The following is a 24,008-nucleotide window of genomic DNA, read 5'->3' as shown; positions in this document are numbered from 1 at the left end:
GGCAAATCTGACTGTGATTTTAAAGGGCCACTGAGAGAAATGAAAGCACTTCCTGTTTCTATTTCTGAATCTGTCTGTGTGAGGAGCTACTGAGGCAAAACTCAGAAAGCAGCAGAGCATTCTACAGTGACTAATCGCTCACACACACACAAACCCACCCTCCCTTTCTTTTGCTCAAAGAAGCCATTAAATGACAAACTAGCCTTTTCATCCCTCTTCCGAATCTCTCCATCTTTTCTTTCTCTGCGATGACCGGCAGTGTGCTGTGGCCCTCCATGTCACTAGATTGTCATCTCCATGATACAGCCCACTGAGACCCAATAGGGGTGCAGATAGAGGGCAACGTGTGTTTTTTTCAACAGAAAGGGCGCTTTGATTGGTGGATGAGCAAAGGAAGTCTTTTTATTCTCTGCATCAGTGGAAGAAGACTCACTCCTTCAGGTTAAAGGTCATTTATCCTCTATTACTCAACACACATTTCAAGGCAGGGTGACTTTAGAGTGGGCTTCCAGCGTGGTACACAGTCCTGATAAATATGACTTACATAGACAGGAAACAATGTCATCTTGCTGATCAGGACCAATCAGAACACAGCGTCATGCAACTACACAAAAAAATCTGTGATTGTTGCAACCTGTGGCTGCGGTTTCATCTTATGAGGAGTTTTAAAACCTGCTAAAATATTCACACAACTAATTTAACATGTATTGATGTCCACATATCAAACCGTGATACAATGGAATCCAAAAGTCTGGGACCACATTGAAAATCTGGGATTCAAAATCTATTTTAAACCTGGAAATAATCAAAATGTTATGGTTTTTTGTTAAGGCTATAATAACCAAAGACACTGAGAAGGACACATATCCCCTATATATTGAAATCATTGGTCAAATTAAGATGGATTATACATTTGGTCACCCTCCAATTTTGAACAATTGGTTACATCTTTGGTTATGACGAAACATTTACTAAAATTATTGGTAACACTTTACAATAATTTTGTGTTTGTTAACATTAGTTACTGGTACTACATTAGCATGTTGAAAAATACTTACAAAGCAACATCTTGGTTTATGTCAACATATACTGTATTCATACATTATAAAATTAAAAGTTCTATATGTTAAAATTAGTAAATGCATTACGACTTAACATGAACTTGCATGAACTAACATTGAACAATTGTCATTTTGTTAATTTACATTAAAATCAACAAATGGTGTAAATGATTATTGTTCATTGTTGGTTGATGTCTAATGCATTTGCTAATGTTAACAAATAAAACCTTATTCTAAAATGTTACAGAAGTCTTTAAGATTCTGCACTTTTTCTTGGTCACTTATCAATTAACATTTTTCAATGTGACAGTGAGCATTTTATCTCCTTTGTACAAAAGGTCAGATTTCCTTGTTTCTATTAAAGCAAAAATTATGCTCTTTAAGATAACATGATATAATCTAGTTTTGCACAACCTTGTGGGGTGCATTCAAGTAAATATTTCAATCGAACGTTTCGCTCAAATTGTTGAGCAGGAAATATTATTTGCATTGAAAATATGCATTTGCATTAGTGGTCTCAGACTTTTGGATTCCACTGTATATAATGTTTATGTTAACAAAACAAAATTATAACAGGCTTCCATCCATTTTTGACCAATCATTTTTCATTACATTTTTCTCATGATTTTCCAAGTTTGTGATTTCTGGATACAGATATTTTTAAATAATATTGATTCAGATTGATTTGCTAGTGAATCATTTAGACAGATTTGTCAAACGTTTGAATGAATTTGTTGAAAAGAACTCAATAGAGTTTTTTTTTCCTCTCTTTATAGATGAGCAATATCTAGTAAAGATTTTATTCATTTCAATTACTTTCTCCAGCCTGGAAAACATCATTTTAAAATGATCTGATATTTCCAGGTTTCCCATGATCGTGGGAACCCAATTTAAATAAAATATTGACTAAAATGACACAAAATCCAGATGATATGAGGCTAAGATAGAGAAATGTGAAGCCCAATCTCCTCTGCTCTTCCTCCTGTTATCAGCAGTATGGTAATAGCAATGTAATTCCCCTTGGTGGGGTTACCACAATAATCTGCACTCTCTACATGGTGAGATTGCTCTCAGTCAGCAGTCAGCGTAAACGTGTGTGTACATACAGTACACGTGTGTAAGTGTACATGAGTCCTAATGTGTATGTGCTAGTATACTGTAGGTGTGATACTGTGAGAATGTTTTTGAGCTCTGGACTGTGTACAGTACACAGACTGTATATATACAAGTGTGAGTGTGAATATCACTCTATTACTGATTGATCTGTGTGTTAAACTCTCTGCTGGCAGATCCAGATGCATCCTTGTTCTTGTGGATCGGTTCAAATACAGTTTTCTTCCTGTGCTGACTTGTAATTGCCAGTGGAGTGAGTTTTAACCATATGTAAGACATTCTCTCATTTAATAAAAGCAGAGAACAGAAGTCTCCTCTCCACTAAAGGAGCACAGAGGCTATTCCACTTAAGCTATCCGCTGTGCCAATCCCAACATATTACATTAGCATCAGACTTTGAAGCGAACCTGCAGGAAGAGAGGAGAACTCCGGGTGTGTGTGAGAGAGAGAGTTAGTCTGTTGAGAGCTCGCTTTAAAGAAAAGCAGATTAAACTTCTATCACCTCTAGCAGTAAGACTTCAAGATGTGTTTAAAAGGGAGAGTGAGTGCTACATATGAAATGTATGTGTGATTGCATTTTTTTGTATTTCCTCAGTGTGCACATGCTCAGCAGAGCAGAACTAATTTATTTTCAATCAGTCTTTTAAGCAAGATGTTCTAATATGCCCAGAGTGTGTGTGTGATTTTATGGATGTACTGTTGTGTGTGTATGTGAGGGGAAAAAATGAAAGAGAAAGATAAAGAGTGAGAATGAGAGGCCTATAAGGACAAAAACGAAAGCTGAGAAGAAGAGAGAGGAATACAGAGGTTGAGAGAAGGAAAGAAAGCCGGGCAATTTAATCCCTTTCAATATATTCATCTTCTCTCTTTACTTTTGCTGTAGGTCTGAATCCTACAATGTCCTCCCAGCTGACCTGAACGGCACAGCTCTCTCAAGCACTAAAAGTCTTCCATGAGAACCACACGTTTCGCCCAGATTTTGGTCAGGGACATGCAGTACACACACAAACCATTATAAAAATATGAGTGCTTAGGCACATCAATCAATTTGTAGTTGGAAAACTGTATTCTGTGCAGACGTGTTTAGAGTGTCAGCATTCAGGATTACAGATTATACAAGGAAATTTGTAAGAAAATAATATAAAAAAAACTATTTAAAACTTTATTTACCAAAATAATATAGAAAATAAGTATATGATATATTAAATAGTAAATCATTATAATTAAAAAATAATATATTATTATTATTATTATATAAAATATTATAAAATATGATTAAATTATATTATAAAAAAAATATATATATATTTAATTTTTTTTACGAGTGCTTAGGCCCATCAATCAACTTGTAGTTAAAAACTGTTTTCTGTTTAATATGTCAGCACTCAGAGTACATGTTACATATGTAAATTAGTAAAAAATTGTAATCTTTCTTTTTTTTTTCAAACAGGTAAAAACATTTTTTTAAATACAATTACATTTATGTAACAAAATAATATGAAAAATAAGTGAATAATAAATAAATATTATTTAAATATAATCAATAATAATAATACAATAAATTGTAATAATATATAAAAATATTATTTTATATAATTATATTATAAAAAAAAATTAAAATAAAACATTTATATTGAAAAGAAATGATAGTGCCTATCAATCAATTTGTTGTCAGAAAACTTTATTCTGTTTAGAGTCAGCACTCAGGAGTATGGATTACACATGGAAATGAGTAAAAATGTTGAATGTTTTTTATTTACCAAAAAGGTCAATAATATATATATTTTTATTTAACTTTATTTACCAAAATAATACAGCAACTTATTAAATAATTATTATTGTAATATAGCATAATTAATACAATATAATATAATATAATATAATATAATATAATATTCATTATATTATAATTAAATAGTAAATATTTTTGGAAAAAATACAAATAATCTTTCTGCAATCCTGTAAGCCATCACTGTGGGCAGATTTTTGTGCATCATATAAGGTGCCACTAAATGTTCGGCAGATCCCTGTCCTTATTTTTACCATGGTAAACACAGTTTCTGTCAAAATACCATAGTTATTTACCATAATAAATATATTTCTCGGTTAGTTAACATACAGTTATTGCTACTGCTGGAAAGCCACTAACATGAGATTTCTGTCAGAGCAAGAAGTAATAAGAATCTTTTTTATAATTTATTGTTTAAAGTATAGTATAGTGATTGTGACAAAATGTAGACTAAGATTCAAAAGCTTTGATAAGTGAAAAGTTACTTAAAAGTCTTCACCATGCAGCCATGCTCTATTTCTAGTCATTCTCTCATCTTGTACTTCAAAAAGTGATTATTTTTTGTTCTTTTCTCCTTCACAGGTGAACTGCAGGCAACATTTTCAATACTAATGATACCAAGATATAATTTTATTAAATTAGTTACTACTCAAAGCTGGTGTGTTATATTAATATTCTCTTTAATATGACCATTAGACACCGTCTCATCTGCATTAGTTTGGGTAGCTAACACTCACATTCTAACTCGTGAACAAGATCCCTGATCTAGGGTATGCTAATGAAGAAAATTAAAACAAGCAGGGTCATTAACAAGTGCCTACACACACACACACACACACACAAACACATTTGAACCTACAGATGTGTTGTCTATAAGTTCCAACTTTGGAGGTCAGTTTAAATACAAAATTCTACATCAATATGCAGATTTCAGGGACATCCAAATATCCAAGAGTTAAAAGTGTATTTAGTAGCTTGTTTCGTGAACTGTTCTGTAATGAAGTGTCAGGACAAGTGAGAATCTATTTGCAATTTATTAGGCAAACCTCACACATTATGCTCAATTTGGACCCTGTTAAGTGCAAAGACATGCTCTGCTCTGCTCTAATGGGGATGTCAGTAGATGTTGGAGTTATTAACTGTTAGTTTACACTGTAGATAATGATCAACTCTGCTGTATTTCAGCTGAGCTGGCAAGCTAACTAAAATGCAATACAATACAGTATAAGCAGGGTGCCCAAACTCTAAATTTGAAGGAGGAAGAAAAAGTGAAAAACAACCTAACTAATGGACTGTGATTACCTATAAAATCTAATTTTCTCAGAAAAGTCAAGTCTGAGGAAAAATCCTCAAGGTCTCTTGTATAACTGACATGAATACTTGCATGAGTGAGTGAAAAGGACAAGGCTATCTAACTCTGTCAGTTTAGCTCTTCCAAGTAGATTTATGCCTGGCATTCACAAAGTAGTACAATGCTTGTAAAAAAAGATATATTATCAATTTTCTTCCATTTTTACTATGAGGGAAAATGAGCCCCCTCACAGCACTCAATTAAACCCTTGACTTGTTCCAAATGCTAATTGGTAAAAACATAATATATCTGTACGTGCATTAGTCTAACTTAATTATAGTGGGTGTGACTATTTCAATGACAATATGTCCACCAATCCCAACAGTGATCATCAAAAATTATTGCAAATACTTTTACAAACTATTCTAATTAAATGTTTAATGTTGCCTGGTTTCCTGAAGATTAATAAATGTCACATTGGGAGATTAATAGATAAAATTAAGAAACGTCACAAAAATAGATTTGTTGAAATTAAATGGAAACTCACCAAAGCCAAGTCTGTTGTCGTTGTTTCCAAAGTCAAGGGAATATATGACAACATGGTAGTTGTTCCACACATACAGCAAATTGTCTCGGGGGTTGTAGTCCACAGCTGAGATGTATTGGTAGGAATTTGGGAATGGAATGCTGAGGTGCGTTTCACGACTCTTGTCTGTGTTGTACATATAGTCGATTTTATTCCCCAGCGCTTCGTTATCATCATCTTCATAAACGCTCTTCACTACATAGAGGATTCCGCAGATCATGAACGCGTTGGAGGCCGAACGCTTATCGTATGTCGTATCCCATGACCCCTCAACTCGCAGTGTGTAAGGGTTGAGCTGACTTACAACAATTCGTCCATTGTTCTGTTCGGTGGCATAAATCACCCAGAGTCCATTTTCATCTACTGCCAGATCGATGTCAGATTTCCCACCCCAGCGATATGGTGAGGTGTCGTGGTAGTTGGCGTTAGCGATGATCGCTTCGCCGCTCTTGATACGAGTTCGCAGGTCGAATTTAACGATATTGCGTGTACGTTCCTTGTTGAAGAAAAGCGCACCGTCGAACACCACAAACCCTGTGCCGTCCACCCGATGCGGTAGTTTGTATGTCGTGGTGGGGCGACCTGCAATAAGGTCCTCTTTAGATGAGTACTCAGTTAGTGTATCTGTGCGATACGGTGTCCAGGGCATGTAGTAGATCTTATTTGATGACTGTAGCGGGTCTTTACACCATGATCCAGACTGGTGGTCAGACTCAAATATGTGCTCGCTCTGGTAAACACCTCTTAGTACACCTGGACAGAGAAAGACTGAAGGAGGAAAAGGGGGAATGAAATGAGTAGAAGTCACACTTTTGAATGTTTAGAACACACTGGGGGGGCACCCTGTGTCTTAAAGGGATAGCTCAACCACAAATTAAAATTCTCTTATCATTTACTAACCCTCATGCCATCCCAAATGTGTATGACTTTCTGCTGCTGAATACGTCTATGATGATCAGGCCTTTGAAGCTCCAAAAAGAAGATTAAATCAGCATAAAAGTAGTCCATATGACTCCGGTGGTTTAATCAATGTCTTCTGAAGCAATCTGATTGGTTTTGGGTGAGAATAGACCAAAATATAACTATTTTTTCACTGTGCAGCTTGTCATTGCACTCTCTAGGCATGATCATGATTTCAAGCTTGATTACACTTCCTAGTGCTTGACACATCCTTGGGTCGTGTCTAGAAGGGATCCCTCTCTCGTCAAGTTCTCACGCATATGCATTCTGTTATGATGCTTTCACCTGTGCTTTTTACGCTCGCATATCAGCAAATTACTGATGGTGAGCATTTAAATCTTCAATAATATTAATAATATAACATTATTATTATTATTATCAGAGTGACTTTTGCACTAGGTGTAAATACCTGCCACACAGTGCAGCTATTTGCAATGAAATCAAAGACAAACTGCTCCTTCAGTGTCACTGCAATGGCTTAGTGTGATAAAGTGCTGTGGATGTGCTTTTTCCATGCGGATGACCTGGGTTCTAATCCACCTTTTGATCCAGTTTCCCCATATTAAATGTCTCCACTCTTAATATTTTTCCTTAATACTACTTATAATAATAAATAATATAAATATAAATGTTGGTCTTCGCAGTGATTTGTCACAATGAAGGTCAGAGAGTTGAGAGATAGGTTTGATCCGGGTCAAATTAACCATGATTTTACTAAAGTAACATTGTAGTAACCATGTTTTTTTGCGGAAGCTATAATTTTAATGCAATTAACCATATTTGTTAGTACAGTAATATGGTGTTAACATAGTTACCATGTTTTAGTGGTTACTATAAAATACCCTGCCAATACTAAGATTATGGTTTTAAAACCATGGTTAATTTTTGTAAGAGAAGGTTAGGATTAGGTTTAGGGGTAGAGGGTGTCTGTGGCACTATAAATAAACACACTGCAGTGATGCCCTGTAATTAGGGGTGCAAATAGTATCTGTCTAACACTATTTGCACTTAGTGCAAAGATGCTGTAGCGATTTAAACTTAGTACAAATTATTATTATTATTAAGAACTCCTTTTATCTACTTGAAAACTCATAGAACATCCCATGTTTCTAGGATACAGTAATAATTTGACAGAAATTCATGTTAAGACACATATTCATTTAAATCTAAGATTCTATTATTATGACTTAATTGACATTAATTGTCATTTATGAACTAAAAAGTGTTTAGCTGCTGTTTAAAGATGTTTATCTCTTATAGAACTAGAACATTTAAAACAAATCTTGTGGAGATTTATTTTGTGTTCTGCAGCTCACGCGCTTACAAAGAAAAATGCAAACAAATGCATCCCCACTCAAGATATATGTCCACTGAGGTACGGATGCAATCTTTGTTTATTAAAATATAAATTTAGAATTGAGTGGATTAGAACCCAGGGCCTCCTATTCAAGAAGCGAATTAGTTACCACTTGTCAGACTCTTATCAACTGAGCTGTTTGCTGTACTTCTTACACATTTTAGATAGCATGAGGGTGAGTAAATGATGAGTGAATTTCGCTCATCATTTCGCTCATCGAATGTTTTGCTGTGTACTGTACTAACTGTATATGGTTGAAACGACAATAAAAACCACTTGACTTGACTTGACTTGACTTCTCCAGTGACCAATAATATCTTTTGACCGAAAGTAGCAGACGTAGAGCTAAAGCTATCAAATTTATCATGTGGATTATTTCTTTTAGAGCTTGAATTGATCATCAAAACAGACTATTTAAAATAATATTTTACAAGCGCTCCTCGTTGCTGTGAGATTTCAAATTAACGCTGTGTAATAATCTTGTGAGATTGATGAGAGAGGGATATTCTAGACACAACCGAGTGCTAGATGGCGCTTTAGGAAGTGTAATTGAGCTTGAAATCATGATTGCCAAGGAGACTGCTGTCAAGATGTACATTGAAAAAGGAGTTACATTTTGGTCTGCTCTCACCCAAAACCAATTGGATAGCTTCATAAGACATTGATTAAAGCACTGTAGACGTATGATTATGTTTATGCTGACGTTCCTCTTTTTTGCTGCTTTAAAAAGGCCTGGCGACCATTCACTTGCATTGTATGGACCTACAGAGCTGAGATATTCTTCTAAAAATTTTAATTTGTGTTCTGCAAAAGAAAGAAAGTCATACACATTTTAGATAGCATGAGGGTGAGTAAATGATGAGTGAATTTCGCTTTAAAATATGTTATAACCTTTGTTGGGTACAATACTTCTGAAATGTAATCTAGTACTGATTAGAAATTACACAACTAAAATGGTCAGTAACCTAATATTTTTGTTTACACTTTTTTGTATTTTATCTAATCTGATTACTTTTGGATTACTTATTGCAGGTTTTAAAGAAATCCTTAATTTTAAGTGTATTCATAACAAATTACAATCCTTTCAATCAAAAAACAAAGAAACTGCCCCCTTTGCCATTTCTTTGAAAGTCAAGACTGATGAAAGGTAATGTAATCCATAATACATAAAATAACTAGTAATTTAATTGCATAATCCAGATTACATTTAGTCCATTAATACTGAACACTGGTTATTACGCTCATCTCCATCATTCGATTGTGATTTGATGAAATACAGTTGCCATTAGTGGTCGACCAATATTCTGTATTGGCGATATACTGACTTTTAATAATCAGCATTGGCCGATACATTTTGCCATTTGGCTGATTTAATTTCTTGAGGGCGCCGAAAATTGCCTGCTTGCACGTGAAGCGACTGAGACATGTAAACTACCAGTCATGGTTTGTTTTGTTGTTATGTGCATCGTGTGTTACTACAATAAAAGACCGGTGCAATCTATAATAAGACAAATTTGTATTGACATTGTTTACATAGACATTGAACTGCAAAACAGCCACTTCTATTAAATCATATCTGATGACTAGTAGACCTATTTATAGTTCATGACTCCTGAAGAATCTGAATATCTGTCACACTGACTTCTCTAACCCTGAGCAAAATTGAAACAATGTGAGGGTTTATAATTTGTCCGACAGAATTACAGTATGGTATACTCACAATGTACTTTATAGACTTGCCCACAATATTAATTTGGAACCAAATGTCTGAGACCACTACTTAAAAAGCTTCTATTTTGTATTTATTTATTTTTTTAGTCTTGTGAGCTTCAATGGAACCAACAGAATCTGACTTAACATGGTCAAAGTCACACATTTGCTTATTTATGGAGTGACCTAAAATAGTGATCTCCAATATTTCTTATTCCATCTTAATATTTATTTTTTCAAAATACTAAAATGCTTTGTTTATTTCAAGCTTTAAATTAGATTTTGAATCCCAGATTTTCAATGTGGTCTCAGACATTTGGACCCCGCTGTATTACTGGGAAAATAGCATTAATATTTTTTTGCCCTGGGAAAATTTTCTAGACTACATTTTGAAGTACTGTGAAAACTCAATGACCAATAATAACAGTTCAGACTGGCTGAAAACCAGGGTTAGCCACCATCCGCACAGCAGGGTATGCTGTCATGCATATCTTATAAATGTATGCCCTTATGACTTAACCCTTTGAGTGTGTGTGTGTGGGCGTCTAATGTTTTTACTCTCTTTGATTTATAATGATTCTCCTGTAAACCATGCAAATATACTTACATGGCCACACTAACAGAGAAGCGAGCAAACAATCAGTGCCACGGAATGCCTTCCATGGCAACAACGGTCTTTTCCCACCATTCCGTTCCCAGAATAAGGGACATCCTCATAGGAAGTGTGGCTGGTATTTTAACTATTACTGGATGTTTCCTTTTATTGTTTTAGATATATAAATTTTCCACAATATGTCTCAATCCAGGAACTACTATTGGCCTTTGATAAACCCAAGCATGTTTGTGTTTTTATTTCTTTTTTAATTGTTAGAAACATTTGATTATTTATTACTAGTGATGGTCAAATGTTTTTGCAGCCTATTCATTTTTTTTTTTTTTCCTTTATTTAGGGCATGGGATCAGGACATGATTTTAATAAATTTTTTTATTTTTTCAAACTGCTTTTTTTTAATTCACATTAAAGTATAGTGTACAAATGTAATTTATATGGTATTGTCCATTTAAGAATTGCTTTGTAATGTGCATGGCATTCTATTCACAATCAAGACAACCTGACACAAAAAGCCCCTCTTTCAAAAAGACAATACACCTGATTTCCAAATTCACACCATTTGTCAGACACATTTGATTACTGTTCATTAGTCATCCAATGTTCATCTCTAGCTGCTGTATGCAAACAAAAAAATTAAGTTATGATAAGGCCTGATAGTCTACTTTCACCCCTAGCCAATTTGAAAGGCATAACATTGCAAGACATCAATTGCACACTCTGGTTTGCACTGCCACGTCTTGTGGTCAGCACAATTGTCAGCTTAACTATTAAACCTCCCTGTACATCTGATACATGGTAAACCACCAGATACACAGAGAGAGGAGACAGAGAGAAATATAGGTCTAATTCAGGGAGTACAGCGATGGTCTGAGATCAGGTTTCTCCTCCGCATTCCTAATATAAAGCATTATGAGCTCCTGAATGCCAATCTATCATTAGTGTCAAATAACACCATAACAGCCTGACAGTGAATTACACACTTAAATTACATTAAAGTAATGGACCTACCTCTCTGCTCCACTTCTGCATTCACAACAGGGAGGAAAAGAGAGAGAATGAGAGAAAGAGAGAAAAACAACAGATTAATGATGCAATATTAAATACTTCACAGTAATTCAATTCCATATGTATGTAATGTGCATCATATCTTATCATAATCTCGTGAAAGTAGTAAAATGTGCTTCATTTATACTCTAGAAATTCTATTAATAAAGTGACCATCATTTTTGAAAACAAATACAGTGTGTCCATGCTACCATAGTCTATCAACCAAATAAATGAATGCATAAAAACACAAGAGAACAAAAAATAGAGAAACAGAGTTTGTTGCACAAAAATGTCTCAAATGCTTTTCTTGGACAGCGTTCTTGGCTGATGGATAAAAGACATCGGCCGATCCAAACTGAACATGTTAGGCACATTTATCACATTTATTTATTTTTGTAAGATACGGTACCATTCAAAAGCCTTAGTCCACATTAAATGTTAAACCAAGAAAAGAATGAAACATTTCTGAACTATTTCTAGGACCTTAATCAAATAAGCACATTTGCGACACCGACCATTGTCCTTTGAATAAAAGGTCAGATTTCCTTGCTTTATTGAATCACACAAGATCCAGTAAGGATCATCAGGTTTTGCACAAACTTATGGAGTCCATACCAGCTCAGGTGCATATTGTCATTAAAGCTATAGGGGACATATCAAAAACTAAGAAACTCTGAATTGTTTATATGAAATGTTAATTTAAAAAAAAAAAAAATTCACTTAAATGGCTATGCTGATAATATAATTTGTTTTGGAAAAACTATACAATTTGAAAAATTTACTCTTGAATGGCACTGCACTGTATGTATAACAAAAAAAATAAATAAAAAAAATAACTGCCAGGATGTAATGTGGTAGTTTTCCAATTTTATTTTAAAGTGAATGTAAAAATGATCTGATTCACTATTTAATTCATGAGTCTTCCTTTACAGTTTAATAAAAATGACATTAGACTGTTGCTATCATTTATATTCGTTTATGTGTACGTGTGTGTTTCTCTCCTCTATGAAATATGCATGAGGATGGTGTGACGATGAGGGAAAACAGGCAGGAGCGCGAAAACAGCAGGGGAACCTTGGACGGACAACAGGGTAACCGTGAACGAGTAGACAGACTGACAGGGAACACGGACAGAGGGCGTTTAAGCAGACATCGGAACTGACACACGGAAACACTATACTAACGTTAACGAACGACAAACACAGAACAAACAGACAGGGCTTAAATACACAGACAGAGAACAAAGGAACCAATGAGCACACAAACCCAATGACAGATTAACGAAGACAGGTGATCGTGAAATAGGCGACAGGTGCGGACAATAACGCTGTGACAGCGGTGATGAGGAGCGAGGACGAAGGGAAGTGTAGTTCTAACAGAGACAGTGAAACACAGGCGGGCAACAAGGAAGACATGACAGGGAGCGTGTTCGGTGAAACGGAAAACACGGGACGGATAACAAGGAAGAGTGACATGGAACGTGACTGGCGAGGGTGAAACAGAAAACACGGGACGGACCACATGTAAACGTGACATGAACGTGACTAGAGAACACAGGGATCGTAACAGATGGACTGTTAATGCATCACTCAATAAATAAGCCAGCACACAGGAGGAAGAGACTGTGTGTGTGCGTATAGGTATGTGTGTGTTTGTGTGTGTGCGTGTGTGTTCCAGGAGATCTGATTTAGAAGCAATTATGTCTCCAACGCACACACACCTATTCAAGTTTCAGTCACATTGTAAAAGGATCAATAACAGATAGTCATTAGCTGTCAGTGGTAATGAATAAAGAACTGCATGAACAGTCAGGAAGAGTCTACCCCTCATGGGAGGTTACGACTTGCTCTATTAGTACCCTATCCATCACCAACAAGAAGCAGGACGATGTGGCTTATGGAACAGAGAATTGAGCTTTTCACACCAAACAGGTTTTTGCATCTGTCCAAGCTGATTTTCAGTTGTTTTCCTATGTAAACATGAGACAGACTGTCTCACATCTCACTGTTTGACAATGTCTCATGCAGGAGCGACATGTTTTTAGACGCTGTTTCAACTGTTAAAAATGCGCCTCGGGGCCTGGATAGCTCAGCGAGTATTGACACTGACTACCACCCCCCGAGTTCGAACCCATGGCGTGCTGAGTGACTCCATCCAGGTCTCCTAAGCAACCAAATTGGGCAGGTTGTTAGGGAGGGTAGAGTCACATGGGGTAAACCTCCTTGTGGTCGCGATTAGGGGTTCTCACTCTCAATGGGGTGCGTGGTAAGTTATGCGTGGATTGCGGAGAGTAGCATGAGCCTCCACATGCTTGGAGTCTCTGTGGCGTCATGCACAATGAGCCACGTGTTAAGATGCGCGGATTGATGTCTCAGAAGTGGAGGCAACTGAGACTTGTCCTCCACCACCCGGACTGAGGTGAGTAACCGCGCCACCACGAGCACCTACCAAGTAGTGGGAATTGGGCATTCCAAATTGGGAGAAATGGGGATAAATAGAAAAAAATAAGAACAAATTTGTCAGTAACTCTGCAAAATAAGGCCAATGTCAGGGTGCTGGAACATTCGGTAGTATCATGCCGACTTCCTGTGTGGTCATGTTGTAATAATTGCAACCAGGAGCATGCAATTTTTACATCATCCATATCAGCTCACTTCCATGATTTAATTCAGTTCAAACCAACTGTAAACCTCACTGGAGTTCACATGAATCACAAAACAAACAAAACGTCTAAACAGACTCAGTTGTGAATCAAAAGCACTAATGTAAAAGCACCTTTAGAAACCTGATGCACGTGTATGACTTAACTTCGATTCACACTGATTTGCTAATGAATCATTTAGACAGATTTATGAAGCAATTACGACTTGCATGCAAGTTTTACTCTACACAAACAACATCTAGGTGGAAAACACACTTTAAAAATGTGTTGATATTTCCAGCTTTTCCATAATCGTGGGAACCTGTGATTTAAAAATTAAATACTATCACCACTGTTTCCTTGAAGAAATCTATTCATACAGTTGTTATCAAACAGACAGATCTAAGGAGTAGGTACAGTGTATGAGGTTTTCTGAGTGTGTAGGTAAAACAGACGTTTTAATTTTGAGGCCAAAAGCAGAGAGGTTGACTGGAGTTCTGCCAACTCCTCCATCACAGGGGAAAAGTTAAAGCCAGAAAAACCTCAAGAAAACATTTGTAACATTTTCCCAAGGGCCTCAAAGACTGAAGTAATTAAATTACCTGCATGTGTGTAGATGAGACTGTTTATGTGTGAACATTACTAGGCCTGTGGAATTTATTTTAAGGGTTTTTGTGACCAGATGGTCACAAACACACATGTATGCACTTATGAATCCTCAAACACGCTCCATGTCTGCTCTCCTTACCCATACTCGCAGTATGATTTATAGGTCAAAAGGAATGCTTTGTGAATCCTGTCAGTGTCCTTTCTGTCATTTTAGCTCTGTGCAAGAAATTCCACCCATGCTTCTGTCTCACCTAAACATTCACATTCACAAATGGGTGGAATAGCAAAGTGTGTGAGTGTATTCAGGCTTTTCCTGCTGCCAGTGCCGCAGTCATACGATACTGATTTATCTTCACTGTTGCCATGGCCACCCCAGATTGGAACACCAACCCCACATAAAGCGTGAGAACTTGAAACCCCATCGCTCTGCCCTCGGATGATTGACAGCCTCTTTTACTCAGAGTCATGGCAAGTGACAAGGCCGGGCAATAGATGCACAACAGTGGGCAAACGCAGACATTCATATGTTTCTGTCAGGTTCAAGTTCATATTGGTGACAGGTCTGGATGAGGTGGCAGGTAGCAATAATTGCAGTGCTAATCTGTTAAGAAAGTCTTGATGTGCAAATTTGACAGTGAGCCACTGAATAAAATCAGAGTTAATAGATTCATTTTAATGTTCTTGAGGACTCAAGCTCTTTTTCAGAGAGTATGTGAGTGTACTAGTTTCACTATATTTGTGAGGGCCAAATCTCAGGAAATATTCCCTAAAAACCTCTTTAAAAAATCCTATAAAACCAGAGTACAGTCTACACTATTAAAAAGGATTTTGGGACAAATAACGTGTTAATAAAATAAAATAAAGGCCAAAAGGTGTCTGCGGGGGTAGGCTTACAGTATAGTAATTATAAATAGATTTTTACATTTTCTGAAGAAAATGTGAGTGGTGCTTGCACATGCAAAAGTCAGTGCCATAATGCAGTTGCTAACATGCTCTGAATGGTTGCTAGGTTGTTTTTACCCACCAGGCAAAAATCGCAAGTTTAATCAATTAATAGCATACCTCTCCTCAACAAGCTACACCATTTGAGTTTTCGTTCATATTCTTAGCACAAATGGTACAGGACGAGTTATGTGCCAAAGTTTAACATTTACAGTAGATTGAGTGTTTTTTTTTCAAATACAAAATTTACAGTTAGTTTAATTTCTCCAAACCAGATAAAATTGCTAAAAGTTAGTGTAACAGTGAACAGTGATTTTTTTAGTTGAGGAATCAATACATTAACATTAGCCGACATTTAAATTAGAAGCATAATTTGTGTGCTTTCCAATTCACTCAGTTGGACTTCTGTTTAACAGTCAGGTGTAATAGGGCCGGTGATGACATCTGGAGAGTCACACACAAACACAAACAGGACAGCTGCACGTAATTCTCTCACTCTCCAACTGTCATCACCGGCCACCCTTATCCCTCGTGCACCCCATCAGGCTGATTAGGGACCGGGCACACATTGTTCCTGCCCGGCCCTGCCCTCCTCCGCTCCACAATAACATTTACTGAAGCAGGTCGCAAGTAGGGTTGCAACGGTATGAGATTTTCACAGTATGATAACCATCTCAGAAAATATCAACGTTTCACGGTATAGAGTATTATTATCAGTTACAATGACCCTTAAACGAGTGAACAAACATTTTATTATAACTGAAACTTGAAAAAATTATAATAATGGAAGTGTAAAAATTTCTCCCTTTTGAAAATAAATAGAATAAATAAAAAAGCTAAAAGAATTATAATAATAAACCAAATTATAAACATATTATACATATATAACATGTTATATAACTAAAGCATGTTAGTTTACATGTTAGTGTAGCATGTTAAATTAACTACTAAATGAAAAATAACATCAGCTGTGTGAGCTTTTAAAGTAATGTCCTATGATTATTAACAATTAACATATACTGTAGGAGCCAGACTACTTCTGTCTGTATCTTTAACTCAGTGGGTCTCAGCTGGTTTTGCTTCAGGACCAAGATTTTACATTTGAAATCAAGTGGTGGCCCACCATAGTAAAAAGTAACCTGTATTTAAATGTGGCCTGGGTCACATTTCCTTTTATGTTGCATAGTTTTGTTCATTGGTTTTCAAGTACAACGACATGCATCAACATCAACATCAACAACAAAAGACAGGAATTTTCTCTCCCCCCTTTTAAAAATTGAAGAGCATATTTATTTATATGAGCCCATTATAATCCTGTTTGTTTCCTAATTTCAAAGATAATTCAAACAGAACATACTGTAACGGTTACCCTGTCTTGTCCCTCTGTTGCCCTTTTGTTTGTGATTTTGTCACTTTTGGTATTCCTTAGTTTTCACTTTTGTCACGCTTGTACCTCCATAGTCTTGTGTTCACTGTTCATTGTTTGCACCTGCCCTTGTTAATTTGCCTTTGGTTTCTGTTAATCACCTTGTTATCTTGTTTGAGTTCTGTTCTTTCATTGGCCCCTTTTCCCATGTTTGTGTATTTATACCCCGTGTCTTTGTTCAGTCTTCGTCGATCGTTGTTTGATGTTAACCCGGTGTATCTTTCCCTCCCGAGTTCCCTGTTCGTGTCTACCTTGGTCAGCTTACTCAGTTTATGTTTCTTTTCCCCATCGTGGGTTGTTACTTTGTGTTTTTCCTTTGTTATCCATTTAATAAATTTCAACTGCGTTTGGATCCGCATCTCCTCGTCTGCTTCGTTACTCAAGCATAACAGAACGATCGACCAACTATGGATCCAGCAGTTATACGGGCCAACTGCCGGTTGCTCAACCTCAAACAAGAGGGCCGCCCTGTTGAAGACCACATCAGCGACTTCCTCGCGCTGGCGAAATTCACAGACTTCCCGGACTCAGCCCTGGTGGTCTTCTTCAGGGACACTTTACATGGTTCAGCTCAGGGGCGTTTGCGCCGGCAACGCTTGGTTGGACTCTCCACGACTTCCTGGAGGCGACCTTACTGGTCTGCGGCTCACCCTACACCGTGGTCTTCGCCGAGGAGGATTCCACCTCTCCTCCCACTGTGGTGACTCCCCAGTCGTCCTTGGTGCTTCCTGTCGCGCCAGCCCCACCTGTCAGCGAGCCCGTCCCCACGCCAGTCGCCTTCCATGAGCCAGCGCGCCCACTGCGTCTGCCCGGAGGAGGAGAGAAGACGGGCTTCCGCCTCCCGGCCAGCGCCAGCCCGGTCTCGCGAGCCAGAGCCCACGCATGTCACGGTGAGCGAGCTAAAGCCCACGCATGTCACTGTGAGCGAGCCTGAGCCCTCGACCGTCCCCGAGCCAGTGCCTGTAGCCTCAGACGTCAGTGAGCCAGTGCCTGTAGCCTCGACCGTCAATGAGCCAGCGCCTGTAGCCTCGACCGTCAATGAGCCAGCGCCTGTAGCCTCAACCGTCAATGAGCCAGCGCCTGTAGCCTCGACCGTCAATGAGCCAGCGCCTGTAGCCTCGACCGTCAATGAGCCAGCGCCTGTAGCCTCGACCGTCCCTGAGCCAGCGCCTGTAGCCTCGACCATCCCTGAGCCAGCGCCTGAAGCCTCGACCGTCCAAGAGCCAGCACCAGAAGCCTCGACCGTCCAAGAGCCAGCACCTGAAGCCTCGACCGTCCAAGAGCCAGCGCCTGAAGCCTCGACCGTCCAAGAGCCAGCGCCAGTAGCCGTGACCGTCCAAGAGCCAGTGCCAGTAGCCGTGACCGTCCAAGAGCCAGCGCCAGTAGCCGTGACCGTCCAAGAGCCAGTGCCAGTAGCCGTGACCGTCCAAGAGCCAGTGCCAGTAGCCGTGACCGTCCAAGAGCCAGTGCCAGTAGCCGTGACCGTCCAAGAGCCAGAGCCAGTGCCAGTAGCCAGGTCCGTCCAAGAGCCAGCGCCAGTGGTCGTGCCCATCCTAGAGCCAGCACCTCTCGAGCCTTCCAGGGCTCCTCCTCCCGAGTCTTCCAGGGCTCCGCCTCCCAAGTCTCTCGAGCCTTCTAGGGCTCCTCCTCCCGAGCTTTCCAGAGCTCCGCCTTCCGAGTTTCCCGAGCTTTCCAGAGCTCCGCCTTCCGAGTTTCCCGAGCTTCCCAGAGCTCCGCCCTCCGAGCTTCCCAGAGCTCCACCTCTCAAGCCTCTCAAGCCTTCCAGGGCTCCGCCTCTCAAGCCTCTCGAGCCTCCTAGGGCTCCACCTCTCAAGCCTCTCGAGCCTCCCAGGGCTCCGCCTCTCAAGTCTCTCGAGTCTTCCAGGGCTCCGTCTCTCAAGCCTCCCGAGCTTTCCAGAGCTCAGCCCTCCGAGCTTCCCAGAGCTCCGCCTCTCAAGCCTCTCGAACCTCCCAGAGCTCCACCTCTCAAGCCTCTCGAGCCTTCTAGGGCTCCTCCTCCCGAGCTTTCCAGAGCTCCGCCTTCCGAGTTTCCCGAGCTTTCCAGAGCTCCGCCTTCCGAGTTTCCCGAGCTTTCCAGAGCTCTGCCTCCCGAGCTTTCCAGAGCTCTGCCTCCCGAGCTTTCCAGAGCTCTGCCTCCCGAGCTTTCCAGAGCTCTGCCTCCCGAGCTTTCCAGAGCTCTGCCTCCCGAGCTTTCCAGAGCTCTGCCTCCCGAGCTTTCCAGAGCTCTGCCTCCCGAGCTTTCCAGAGCTCTGCCTCCCGAGCTTCCCAGAGCTCCGCCCTCCGAGCTTCCCAGAGCTCCACCTCTCAAGCCTCTCAAGCCTTCCAGGGCTCCGCCTCTCAAGCCTCTCGAGCCTCCTAGGGCTCCGCCCCTCAAGCCTCTCGAGCCTCCCAGGGCTCCGCCTCTCAAGTCTCTCGAGTCTTCCAGGGCTCTGTCTCTCAAGCCTCCCAAGCTTCCCAGAGCTCCGCCCTCCGAGCTTCCCAGAGCTCCGCCCTCCGAGCTTCCCAGAGCTCCACCTCTCAAGCCTCTCAAGCCTTCCAGGGCTCCGCCTCTCGAGCCTCCTAGGGCTCCGCCCTCAAGCCTCTCGAGCCTCCCAGAGCTCCGCCTCTCAAGCCTCTCGAACCTCCCAGAGCTCCACCTCTCAAGCCTCTCGAGCCTTCTAGGGCTCCTCCTCCCGAGCTTTCCAGAGCTCCGCCTTCCGACTTTCCAGAGCTCCGCCTCCCGAGTTTCCCGAGCTTTCCAGAGCTCCGCCTCACGAGCTTTCCAGAGCTCCGCCCTCCGAGCTTCCCAGAGCTCCACCTCTCAAACCTTCCAGGGCTCCGCCCCTCAAGCCTCTCGAGCCTCCTAGGGCTCCGCCCCTCAAGCCTCTCGAGTCTTCCAGGGCTCCGTCTCTCAAGCCTCCCGAGCTTTCCAGAGCTCCGCCCTCCGAGCTTCCCAGAGCTCCGCCTCTCAAGCCTCTCGAGCCTTCTAGGGCTCCGCCTCCCAAGACCCTCGAGCCTTCCAGGGCTCCGCCACTCAAATCTCTCAAGTCTTCCAGGGCTCCGCCCCTCAAGTCTCTCGAGTCTTCCAGGGCTCCGTCTCTCAAGCCTCCCAAGCTTTCCAGAGCTCCGCCCCCTGAGCTTCCCAGAGCTCCGCCTCTCAAGCCTTCCAGGGCTCCGCCCCTCAAGCCTCTCGAGCCTGCCAGGGCTCCGCCCCTCAAGCCTCTCGAGCCTGCCAGGGCTCCGCCTCTCGAGCCTGCCAGGGCTCCGCCCCTCAAGCCTCTCGAGCCTCCCAGGGCTCCGCCTCTCGAACCTCTCGAGCCTTCCAGGACTCCGCCCCCCGAGTCTCCTACGGCTCCGCCCCCAGAGCCTCTTGAGCCTCCTACGGCTCCGCCCCCAGAGCCTCTCGAGCCTCCTGCAGCTCCGCCTACGGGGCCTCCTGTGGCTCCGCCCCCAGAGCCTCCTACGGCTCCGCCTCCACAGCCTCCTATTGCTCCGCCTCTCGATCCACTCAAGCCTTTGAGGGCTCCGCCCCCAGAGCCTCTTGAGCCTCCTACGGCTCCACCTCTCGAGCCACTCAAGCCTCCTACGGCTCCGCCCTCAGAGCCTCCCGAGCCTCCTATGACTCCGCCTCCCGAGCCTCCCACGGCTCCGCCTCTCGAGCCACTCAAGCCTTCGACGGCACCGCCCTCCAAGCCTCCTACGGCTCCGCCGCTCGAGCCACTCAAGCCTTCGACGGCTCCGCCCTCAGAGCCTTCCGAGCCTCCTATGGCTCCGCCTCCCGAGCCTCCTCCGGTACCGCCTCTCAAGCCACTCAAGCCTTCGACGGCTCCACCCTCAGAGCCTCCTACGTCTCTGACCCCAGAGACTCCAGAGTCTTCCTGGCCTCCGCTCCTAGAGTCTCCCACGGCACCGCCTACCCCGGCTCCGCCTCCTGAGCCTCCTTCGGTTCCACCTCCTGAGCCTCCCTCAGCTCCGCCTTCTGGGCCTTCTGAGCCATCACATCCCTCGGCTCCGCCTCAGAGGTCCTCCTTGGCTCCGCCTCACGTGGCTCCGCCGGCCTCCCCTGTGGTCACTCCATCTGCCTGTCTGCCCATGTGCCCACTTGTACTGTCTGTTTGCCCCTGGTGCCCTCATGTTGTTCTTGTGGAGTTTTGTCTTTTGTTGTTTGTTATCAAGGATCGTCTGGTATCCGATCCTTAAGGGGGGGGGCTATGTAACGGTTACCCTGTCTTGTCCCTCTGTTGCCCTTTTGTTTGTGATTTTGTCACTTTTGGTATTCCTTAGTTTTCACTTTTGTCACGCTTGTACCTCCATAGTCTTGTGTTCACTGTTCATTGTTTGCACCTGCCCTTGTTAATTTGCCTTTGGTTTCTGTTAATCACCTTGTTATCTTGTTTGAGTTCTGTTCTTTCATTGGCCCCTTTTCCCATGTTTGTGTATTTATACCCCGTGTCTTTGTTCAGTCTTCGTCGATCGTTGTTTGATGTTAACCCGGTGTATCTTTCCCTCCCGAGTTCCCTGTTCGTGTCTACCTTGGTCAGCTTACTCAGTTTATGTTTCTTTTCCCCATCGTGGGTTGTTACTTTGTGTTTTTCCTTTGTTATCCATTTAATAAAGTTCAACTGCGTTTGGATCCGCATCTCCTCGTCTGCTTCGTTACTCAAGCATAACACATACATATTACATAGTAGGAAAGGCTCCTCATTATCATGGTTAGTTCAGTGTAGCTAATCTTAAATAATAGTAATAATAATAACAAATTATAGAAAATTATTTAAGAAAAATACTATAAAAATCTTGAAACTTTAACTACAACTGCCAATGTTGATATTAAATGAGGTCTAATAGGTTCTAACTTTAGATTATTTTATAAGAAACTATAACATTTTGTCAAAATATACTCGTGTAAAAACATGAAAAATTTTGTAAAGGTGTTGCGTAACTATATATTTATTTGGCAAATAACACAGTGTTGCTCTTTTCCTCCTCAGTGCTGTTTGGCATGTCAGGACTGCCTACTGTTTGAGAGGTTCGACTTACCGTCCTCCGTAATGCTTTAAACTAGAAAAGTCTCACTAGAATTAAAATTGATCACATCAGTTTTGAGGTCTGTGCTCCACACTATCAAGGGAAGCCCGGTTGTGCACGCGGGTGTCAGAGAGAAGAGTAGATTATGATCGTGAGCTGGTTTTGTTATAGTGCAGATGAGAAGCCTTTAGCTGATTGCGAGATTATCATTAAATCTGCCTCGACAGTCCTAAATAGGCTATCACTTGGACAGCCGACAAAATATCTTCAATGGGAGAACCATGGCATTGTTCTTTCCCTGCTGTCCGTGACCCAGTCCGAATATACCTGTGACCCACCAGTTGAGAAACTGCTTTAACTCAAACAAACACTCACTTATGTCAGACCTCCTCGCCTCGCTTCTCTCTGACATTTTCTCCGCTGCATGTGTGTGTGGGGCAAGTTGACGAGTTGACAGGCAGTCAAGGAGGAAAGGTGATGTGCACGTGCAGGTGATATTCTCCGTCCAGTTGCATTTTTTTCTCAATACCGTAGATAAGCAATGGTATATACATGGTATGATAACAGTCAATTTTCATACCGTGGTATACCGTGAAACCGGTATACTGCTGCACCCCTAGTCACAAGGCACATGTATCACAACACAGGATGGTATTTTAGAGCTCCTTTCACAGGACGCATACAGACAAATGTTACGAAGGTTTTTGTACTTCAAGAATGAATGTGACGTTGATAAGTTTACAGGTTAGTGTATGAAACTATAGTAACTGCACAAACTGAACGATTGTAAATTATTATGCAATTTCTCTTTATGTAGCTTTGAAAGGGTTTCATTCAAGCTGTCAAACCACAAAAAGACATACTTATAACTTAAAATACATTGTGTCGGCAATATGAAAGATACATATACACAATATATCATCCACTGATGACTAGAGTAAATAATCCTTCTTCATTGATAAAGATTTGAGTAGAATGAAATGGAAAACTATGCAAGTTACGCTCCATGAGCAGCCTCCTGAGACAGCGACCCCTCGTTGTGTTGGTACCTTCATAGAAAATATTTTTTCTGTTTCATTCCTACTGACCACCAGAGGCAGTGTTAAGCACTAATGGATAATTGCATTGCCAGCTAGATAGTTCGAGAAAATATAAGTCAAGTTAAGTCAATTTTATTTGTATAGCGCCTTTCACAACACACATCGTTTCAAAGCAGCTTTACAGAAGATCAGGCATTAACAGACAATAAAACTGTAATGTCTATAATGTCGATGAATCATCATTGTGTAGTTAGATAAAATACGATTGTTAATCGTGTTTAAAAATAAATAATTAAATAATAATTGTATTAATAACCCCAGTGAGCAAGCTGAAAGCGACACAAAAAAGTTGTGTCATGACGTAGACGAGCAAGAATATAATCCACAGAAGCTCGGTACTCAGTCTCTTTCGCTTTCTCACTCTATGATAGGTCGTTTCTCTGCACTTTTCGGTGCAGCTTACCTGAGTAGCGAGGACTCGCCTCTCAAGCTATGACAGCACGCTCTTCACTATTCAGTGAAACACTATTCAAATGTTTGGTTTAGTAATGAATTGTCTGACCTTCTTCTGGAGCGAAACCAAGCCTGGGCTCAGGCTAGAAAGTCAAAGCTTGAGTCTGACTGGTTGAAATTTCGGCGTTTACGTAATTTATGTACTGTAAAAATCTGTAATGCTAAATCCGCTTTTTTCCTTTCTGAAACATCAAAGAATTTAAATAACCCTCTTAAGTTCTGGAAAACAATTAAATTATTAACAGAAGCAAAAAAAGATTCAGAAGTACCCTCTTGTATTGT

At 40.9% G+C, this 24,008-nt stretch overlaps 1 protein-coding gene across 1 annotated transcript in view; it reads right to left on the bottom strand.

The window, feature by feature from the left end:
* Positions 1–24,008, bottom strand: part of adgrl3.1 (adhesion G protein-coupled receptor L3.1) — a 207,760-nt gene that overhangs the window by 63,650 nt on the left and 120,102 nt on the right. The window contains exons 5-6 of the mRNA XM_052127560.1: positions 11,489–11,503; positions 5,802–6,608 (exon numbers count right to left, since the gene is read on the bottom strand). Coding sequence (XP_051983520.1) covers positions 5,802–6,608; positions 11,489–11,503 — 822 coding nt within the window. The remainder of the gene's footprint in view (positions 1–5,801; positions 6,609–11,488; positions 11,504–24,008) is intronic.

Source organism: Xyrauchen texanus, chromosome 5 (assembly GCF_025860055.1).
Source record: "Xyrauchen texanus isolate HMW12.3.18 chromosome 5, RBS_HiC_50CHRs, whole genome shotgun sequence".
Taxonomy (NCBI): Eukaryota; Metazoa; Chordata; class Actinopteri; order Cypriniformes; family Catostomidae; genus Xyrauchen; species Xyrauchen texanus.
The sequence above is the reverse complement of the archived record's forward strand: the minus strand, read 5'-3'. Positions and strand labels throughout refer to the sequence as shown.